Below are 9002 nucleotides of genomic sequence, written 5' to 3' on the forward strand. Positions count from 1 at the left end.
ATTCTGGTCTACAGCTGTTGGTTTTTAAGCTGAAGGTTTTTAAGATCTCAGCACCCCAAAATTCTCATCAGCGTTTTGCAATCCAAGACAGAATGCATCACCAAGCCCTTACCCTCCTTCCTGCTACTCCACCTGCTGTGATAAGGAAAGAGGTTCAAGCAGGGGTTGGGAAAGGAGGAAGGCTCTCTGCAGGAAGGATGTTAGATGGTGTAGGTTTGGGTAAAGGCCTGGGGTTGGATGGGGCAGTGACCAGAAATGAGCAGACTCTGAAACGAGAGGGATGTGACTTGAGGGTTGTTACATGAGCGAGACAGCAGGGAAATGGTAAGTCTATGGGATTCTCAGAAATGAGGGAAGACTGCGAGTAGAAGTGGTTGGTGGATCTGACACAGGTCAGGCCTCTTTTGTCTTTAGAAGTATTGTAGTTCTACATTAAAATCAGAACTGGGTTTAGGATATACATATAAATATTCAAAGCAAGGCAGCCAAGTTTTTGAGAGATTTTACAAGGGGAAAAACCTGGAACAATAAATAGGAAAGTACATGTTATCAATTTCCGCTCCAATGGTATCAATTTCCGCTCCAAGCTACTCTACAAAATTCATTTAAGGGTACACCTAAATAGTACAGAAGTATCATAGCTCTACATTAAAATCAGAACTGGGTTTAAGACATACATATAAATATTCAACACATTACAGTCTAGTCCTGAGACCTGAAGTCTGGAACAAAAGAAGAAGGGTATTCTCAATCTCCTTTCAAGCTACACTGTAGAAGTCATTTCTGACTAAATCAGGCCTGCACAGATACAACTGAAGGATGGATAGAGATACCTGAATGGGACTGAAAGGCAGCAATCTTGAGTATCTTGCTCAAGAATTTGTGTGTGATCCAGTTCCTGCTGTTTGATGAAGACAAGTCTGCTACTCAGCCAGAAGTCTCATGTGTTCTCATCAGCCAGCCTTCCTTCTCCTCCTCACACATGAATCAAGCAGCATCTACAGCCACTTGCAGGTCAAATCAAGGCAGCTAGGGAAGATGTGGGGAGTAGAGGGGACTGCAGAAAGGTAGGAGGATTAAGGGATGAGCTAAAGGATTCAAGGAGGTGGGACAGACAAGACACACGTTAAGTGGGGTAAAAACTGTGGCACAAATTTAATGGTCTGTCCATTCACTCAGTTGTGTATCTCCAGTCTAAATGGTATATTTTGGGCAAAGGCAAATGCCCTTCAAGTGGAACACACGTGTAGATATAGCGAACATTAAAGCCATTTTTTTTTTTTTTCATAGAAATGACAAAAAGGGTGAAGTCTTCAAAAAAGCAAATGTTAACATCCAAGAATAAAGGGTAGTGAATAAAGCTCCTGGTTTTGCTGCAGGATTGTCAGTTGTTCTCTAGGACTGGCATCTCTCCAAACGCCGCATGGATGCTTAGCACATCTGAAAGAAAGACGACAGTGAAAAAAAGCCATATTAATGACAACTTACTCTCTCAAAAATATCTTATTTTCCCAAGCAGCTCTCAAAGATAGAGATAAAGGTCTCATGACTTAGTTAAGCAAGCATAGTAAACATCCTAAGGAGAAGTTGTACCTATCATTTCTGATTCAGACTTCACTGAAGTGCAAAGAGCTTTAGTACATGGGGCACTCCAGGTTTATCATGGAAGGTGACACTCACATCCCTTAGGATTTTACAAAGAGCTTTGTTAAAGAGGAAACATGTTTGCAGATTAAATCCCATACGTTAAACACGTGCCATATGAGTGTGTATCTAGCAAAGCTGGAAACCACATTTCTGCCTCCCAGAAATATCACCCTAAACTACAGGCCAAGTCAAAGTCCATTAAAATGAGGGTAGCTGTACAGAACAGAAAAGAAAGTGTTAGCCAAGATAGAGGCAGTAAAGTGAGGGGGGAAAAGAAATAATGATTAAAAAATATATATATATAGATAATCTGTGGCCTGTTGGTTAAACTGAGGAGCAGTCTTTCACCAGAATTAAAAAAAAAAAACAAGACAGTTTTACAGACTCCAAAAACTACTATGAAAAAAAAGAAATTGCTGACTAAAAATGCTGCTTACATTCAAGGCCTCAGGAGCCACTGAGTTCTGACTTTGTGGACTATCACAAGATGTTGCTTCTTGGCAACTATCATTCTCCCATGTCTGTGTTTTTCCATCCTCCACTGGCAGGGGATGTTGTTGTTCTTCACTTTCTCTGCACATTTGCTGACCTGTATGTTGGTCTGGTATTTCCATAATCCGGCCAACCGGGTCTTTGGTCGAATTTTCTGAAGTACTTAGTTCTAGTGTTGATTTCTGAAGTCTCTCACTTCCCCTTGAAATGTCTTCAGGGCTAGTCACAATTGTTAAAGAATTCTCACTTTGTCCATCTTCCAGCACCTCCGAAGTTAACAGCATGTCTTTTGTCTTTTCCACAGGTACATGAATTTCTGCAGACTCTGCTGTTGTAGCAGTTTTCACTATTCGTGATTGCCGGAGCTCTTGTTCATTATTCCATATCTCTTCCGTGCCTACTGGAATCTGATGATCCACCTGCGTACTTTCCAGAAGCTCAGGTATATTTGTATCTGATGGGCTTTTCCCTGTGGACTTAATGCACTGCTCTGGCTCAAAGGCAGCTGGCTCTTCTGTTTCTGCAAGTTTGTGAACAGCTGTCTCAATGGCATTGAATACAATTTTCGTGCTCCGAGACTCTATACTCACAGACTGAACAACGTCCTCAAATTCTGTGTGGGTGAGAGACAGACTGTGAATTAGAGGAATACCATTTTGTTTGGGTTGCTCTGTACTCTGGGGCCTCTCTTGCTCCTCTAACATTCCATTCATGGAAGTGGGAGATACTTGAGGCTCAGGTGCTCCTGCACTACCAAGCTCTGCAGTCCCACAGCCTGAAAAGTCAATAGTAGCAACTGGGACTCCTTCAGAAGCCATTTGTTCTGCTGTGTTTGCCAAGGGCTGTACAGTTTCAGATGTTGTGTCTGCGGGTGTCACAGTTTCTGCCATGATGTGCTCTTCAGCTGCTGCAGCTGCTACAGGCACAGGCACCGTGAGAGCCTCCAAGCCTCTAGCTTGTGGGAAGGCTGAGTCAGAGCCTTCCTCTTGCACAGTTAAAACCTCTTGCTGGACAGCACTTGAACATTCAGCACCTCTCACAGCCTCCCCTTTTCCATATTCAAATACTTCTTTGGCTCCTTCCATCGAGTGCTCATTTTTGTTATCTTCTTTCTGAAAGTCTTGACAGGTGGAGGTTTCTGCAAGTTTTTCTTCTTTTTCCACAGTCTCTTCTTCAGCTAAGCTGCTTAGTGTTTCACATTTCTTAGCAATTGTGTCAGTGAGGATGGTGCTTCCATTTTCAGGGAGATCTGGGCATATTGACGCTACATTAGATACACTGTCTGCTTCAATCTGCGTGGGGGCCTCAGTGACAGGGGTACCCCTCTCGAAGTGTGTTTCAGTTTTGGGCACAGCCCCTTCCATTTTCCCACCCTCAGTTTCATCACTCTGGGAGGGGATTTCAGTTGTTTTTTCTCTGCATTGTGGCTCAACAAAGGGCACAGGATCTTTTGCTGTAATCTGCCTGCCATCCCCATCCCTCACACTCTGCTCAGCATCTGCAGCTGCCTCTGAGCCAATTGCTTCTGAAGGAAGGGCAGAGGTTTTTACTTCGTTCTGCAGAGGAACCTCAGCAACAGCAACTTCTGTGCTTTCTTCTCCAAGGAGCACAGCATCATCTTCTTTTTCCTCTCTCTGGGCAGGTGCCTTGCCAGGAACTCCTTTGGTACAAGTTTGCTCCTGAGAGTCTAAGTCAGGAATTTCATCTTGTCTTTCAGGTTTCATGGGGACCACAGTGACAGCTGCTTCTGTGCATTCTGGTCCCATCGTGAGGGTTTTGCCCTCTCCTTCAAGCTGCACAGGCTCTTCAGGTGGAAGCCCCAAGGTAGAGGTTTCATACTCCATCTTGTCCTGCACCTGTGGAGAATTGCAACAGACCTGTGATAAAGGGTAGGAACAGGGAGTGACCAGAAGTGTTCTGCGTGAAAAAGCACCAGAAAAAACAAGCAGAGGAGTATGGTTATGGGAAGAGCACGAGATGATGACACTGAGATCAGTGGGTCACCAAGATTCCAGCTCATGTTCAGTTTCTCAGGACACACAGCTCATTAAACAAAGGGCAGCCTAAAGCAAGGGATAACCAGCAGCACTTGAAACAAAGACTAAGCCAGCAAGTTGGTGGGGAGGTACAGAGGAAGGCAGGGACACATCAGCCACAAGAACTCCCGCACATTTAAAGCTGGAGATACTGGGGTCATTTATTTCCCCCGCTTTGCACAAGTACCTCAGCTACAATCGTACCTCTGCCTATGACTGAAGATACCACCTGCTATGTATGGTACCATATAGATCACATATGTATCACATATTTTCATATAATATCTTCAGTCACATTGTGCTGTGCAGGAGCCCTCATTGCAATTGTTGCAGCACCTTCCGATCCACACAAACCATCTCCCACCCATTTCTGCAGGAATTGCATCCACCTCAATCTGCATACAAGCCTCAGTGGCTGCTGCTTATGGACATCTGTGTGTCTGTCTCACTGGAAACAAACTTCAGTTGCCTCAGGCTGCACAAAAAAGGACCCTGGCAGTAATATTGCTACTACCTGGATCTAAAGTAGGTATAATAGCTAATGCTTGCGGATTTTTTCCTTTGACAGATGAACCTTGGTGTTATATGTAATACCTACCGCAGCGCGCACTCCTGGAATACATTCATCTCTTGCCTCATCTACTGCGAAATCCGTCATGGGTAGTTTTTCTTGTTCTGAAGCCTCCTGCTTTGGAAATGGCTCTTCTTCAGGAGTGACTGCTTTGACAATGTGAGGGTCTCTGTCTTGTGATGAAGGTTCCTCTACTGTTCTCTGAGCTTCAGATATTTCTTCATGGCCTTCTACAACTGGTTCCTCACGTGCCTGACACTGGCTTTCCTCTCTAGATACATCTACATTTTCACATCCTTCTGTGCTTTCTTTTGCTCCAGCAGATAGTCCACTTCTCTCAGAACCTTCCAGAAGGACACTCTCTTCAAGTCCAGTTTGGTCCTGAATGCTCCCTGCACTTCCCAGTGCCTGGAGGTCATCTTTATGTTCCTCTTTTTTCAAGGACTGGTCAAGCAAAACAGTTGCCTGACCTACAACTTGCCCATCTTCAGCATCATCTTTCATTTCTGAATCAATTTCTTCTTGCACTGTTGTAATTACAGTTGTTGTCATGGTTCTTTCACTAACCAGCTGGGCTGCATCTGCTGACTTTACTCTTTCAGCAACTTCCTGAAGAACTTTTTGTGTTTGTTTGTCTAACTCTTTCAAATTTTGTTCAGTGGCCTCTACTTCTTGTACAGGTGTAACTTCCTCTGTAGTGTCTGGGGTTTCTAACAACTGTGAAACAGCAGAAACCATCTCAGTTGTCTCCTCAGCAAGGGACACTTCCATTGTTCCTTCAGCACAGGAAGCTTCTGCTGTCTCTTCCAGAGCTGTCACTGCTTCGGAGGTTAGCTCTAGCTCACTTGCTGTGGTGTCATCACTTCGATCCTTTCTCATCTCTGGCTCTGTCTTAGCAGCTGCCACTGCTTCTTCCACAAGAACATCTGATTCAAATGTTTTCTCAGTTTCCGTCTCTTCCTCTTCTTTTGCCTGCTCAATGCACTCTGTCAGAGCAGCAGATATCCAAGATGGTGACCTTTCTTCAATACTGCTGATTGCCCTTTCCCCTTCCACAACGGTAACAGTAACCACATGTACCAGCCCTTCATGTCCTTGCTCAATTCTTAGGCTCTCCTCTAATTTTTCTGCTCTCTCTTCCTCTGAGGTTCGTTCTCTCATCGCTTCAGCATCTTTTGCTTGTTGGGCTTCCATCTTTTCCTGCTCTGCTGCTTCGTATTCGGATAAAGGAACAACAGCTGGAATATCTGAATCTTCTTCAGCTGTTTCTGCCATGTCTTCTCTTGTTTGTTTAAGATGATTTGGCTCTGGCTTCCGATCTGACTTTTTCTTCCTACGCCTAGGCATCAGCTTTCTAAATGGAACCCATGATTCATCTTTTCCAGGCTCACCATCTGATGTTGAATGCTCCAGGCTGGATCCCACCACAGAGTCTTCAGTCCTCTCTTCCATTCTGGTTTTGGATTTCCTTCTTGGAGTGACTAACCTTTTAAAGGATTCCCATGTTGAAATACCTTCGCCCTCAGATGGGCTTCCGGCTTGTTCTGGGGAAGAATTCCCTTGTCCTTGATCACTCTCCTGAGAGCTGGTAAGAATTGCATCTGTTACTGTTTCTTTGGTCTGTCCAGGTTCTTCCACTTTTTGGCTTTCTTGAGCAAGTTTATGTTCAGTTTCTTCATCAGATGATGATGATTTCCTCCTGGCTCTTTTCTTTGAAGAACCTACACATATAAAAGCTTCCCAGGACACAGAGGTGTCAACCTTTCTTTTGGGCTCTTCCGTGGCTTTCTCTGGTTTCTGGTCCATCCCATTTTCTTTGAATTCTCCCTGCTTTTCATCAACAGCATTTTCAGTTGAAGACACTGCACCATCCTTTGTCTTATCAATTTCTTCTTCTTTATCACTTTCAGAAGGTCTTCTGACACGTTTCTTGGGAGTCACCATCTTTTTAAATGACGCCCAGGCTGTGACACTTTCTCTTTTTCGCTCCACATCTGAAGTTGCAGCTTCTTCATTTTCAGTGACTTGCATTCCATCTGCAGATTTTTCCAAAGAAGGAATTTCATTCATCTCCTCAGGAGAAGAAGCAGAACTCTCCCCCTTCTGTTCCTCTGGGCTATCTGGGGAATCTGATAAGTGCTGAATTGGTTCACCCTGTTCCCCTAACTTAGATTCTTCTCTTTTGCCTTTTTGTTTCTTCCCAGACAGTTTTTTTAATCCAGTCCCCGTAAAGAGTTTCTTTAAAGGGCTGCCTTGTGGTTTAGTTTTTTCTTGAGAAGACAACAGTTCAGCTTCATTTGTGATACCTTCTGGAGGCCTCTTTCCAGCTGCCTCTTCAGGAGTTATTTCTGTGGTTACTTCATCTGGTTTGACAGTATCAGTCATAACTATGCCAGTTTTTCCCTGTAGACCTTCATCAGTGGGTTTGATTGTCTGTTGATCATCCTCCGTGTCAACAGAACATTCAGAAGTAGAAAAGGACTTCAACTCAGGAGCACCCAGAGTCAGTTTTGTCTCATGCTCTTCGCTTGCTTTCTTCTCTGTGGTTCTATCTTGAGCTTCTCCTTGTGTGTCTAACTTTCCAGTTGTGTCTTCTGATGTGGGTGAAATTTTCAATTCTGCTTCCTCTATTTTTTCATCGGAAGTTTCTTTCCCCAGTGAAGAAGGTTTATTTCCTTCTCTTCCTTCAGATTTTTTGAGCTCTTCACTAGAAAATTCAATAGCCAAAGATCCTGCTTCAAGTTTCTCTTCAGAAGCCATTTCATTTTTGTCCTCTGTTTCACACTTGGCTCCAGTTGACTCCAGTTTTTCTCCCACAGGTAGTACTTCCGAGGACATTTTCAGTTCTCCGTTCACACTGTCAGTGATAACAGGTACCACTGACCTTGTTTTTAGTAGTTTCTCTGTCACCTCACTTTCCTTTCCTCCTTCTTCAGTTTTTTCTTCCTTTTGACCAAGATCTTCTGAGACTTCCACCAGGTTTCCTTCTTGATCACCTTCTTCAGCTTTTTTCTCCATCGCACTTTCTTTAACAACTGCTGCTGCTACATCCTCTTTTTGTCCCTGCTCATCATGCCTGATTAGCTCTTCCTTCTCACATGCTTCAGCTCCTATGGCTGCCACAGTCTTTTCTGACTCCTGCTTTTCACCTTCAGTTTGCTCCTTCTCGTGCACTTCAGCAGTTACTGCTGTCATGTTCTTCTCTTCATCTTGCTTCTCGAACTCAGATTTCTCCTCCTTTTCACTGGTTTCAGTTGTTAATGTTGAGCCCTCTTTTTCTTGCTCCTCTTCTTGTGGAGGAGACTGTAGTTCATCTTCTTTAGGCTTCCTGAAACTCTTCTTTTTTCTAAATGCACTCCATCCCTGAGTAAAAAATCTTCTTAATGGTGATGTAGTATCAGTGGCTAAGGCAGCTGATTCAGAACAAATCTCATTTGCTTCTGGTGTTTTAGGAGATTCAGGTTCTGTTTGTTCATTTTTCAATGTGTCTTTGGTGTTGTCTTCTGCACAGTATGCATCCTCAGGCATCGCTGTTTCTTCTGAGCTGACTTCTTTTTCATCACCAGCTCCTTCATGGACTCGTGTTTCTTTTTTTACAGTAAGCAGCTGAACTGGTTCCGATTTCCCTGTCTTTTCCTTCTTCACGGTGAATCTGAATCCAACAAATTTAAAAACCTTTTTAAAACCCAGATCATAAGACTGAGGCTCAGATGCCTGGTCAAGGTTTTCCGCGTCTTCTTCCGAAGATGGCAACTGTTTAACTGTATAAGCATCGTCGTCATCGTCTTTCTCAGCATCTACACCATCCTTGGTGCTTGCAACAGATGGACTTGTCTCCATAGTTTCAGCTTCTTCCTTCAGAGTTACACTGGCATGTTCTGTCTGTCCAACTGTTTTTTTTAATTTAAAAAAAAAAAAAAGTTAGTTTCCTTCTCAATTTAATGTTATATTATACCTTTATGTAAATATATTGATTTTTTTTCATTTCTATTAAACTTTCCAAAACAGATGTGTTCTATTATCTGTGTGCCTCTTCCACGTGCTGTTATTAATTTTTTTTTAAGGACCAGTTTTTGCTCTAAGATTACCAAAATTCCTTTCATTCCTTATATCAGTGTATAGGTCTTTCCAAAATTTATTTGCAAATATACCTTTTGAGCTTATATTCTCTCATTCTCTTTCTTTCTTTCATTTTTTTTGGGGGGGGCGGGGGGGGGGGGGAGGCGGGCGGGCACAAGGCTTATGTTTAGGCTTTT

The 9002-nt window shown here is 43.3% G+C and overlaps 1 protein-coding gene across 1 annotated transcript; it reads right to left on the reverse strand.

The window, feature by feature from the left end:
* Positions 1 to 414: 414 nt before the first annotated feature.
* LOC136002713 (A-kinase anchor protein 12-like) lies at positions 415 to 8636 on the reverse strand (the record flags this gene model as incomplete). Its single annotated transcript, XM_065657975.1, has 3 exons — positions 415 to 1440; positions 2085 to 3995; positions 4774 to 8636. Coding segments are annotated over 3 exons (5783 nt in total), but the record flags the coding sequence as incomplete, so codon positions are not given.
* Between the last annotated feature and the right edge of the window lie 366 nt (positions 8637 to 9002).

This window comes from Caloenas nicobarica, unplaced genomic scaffold (assembly GCF_036013445.1).
Source record: "Caloenas nicobarica isolate bCalNic1 unplaced genomic scaffold, bCalNic1.hap1 Scaffold_1665, whole genome shotgun sequence".
NCBI lineage: Eukaryota > Metazoa > Chordata > Aves > Columbiformes > Columbidae > Caloenas > Caloenas nicobarica.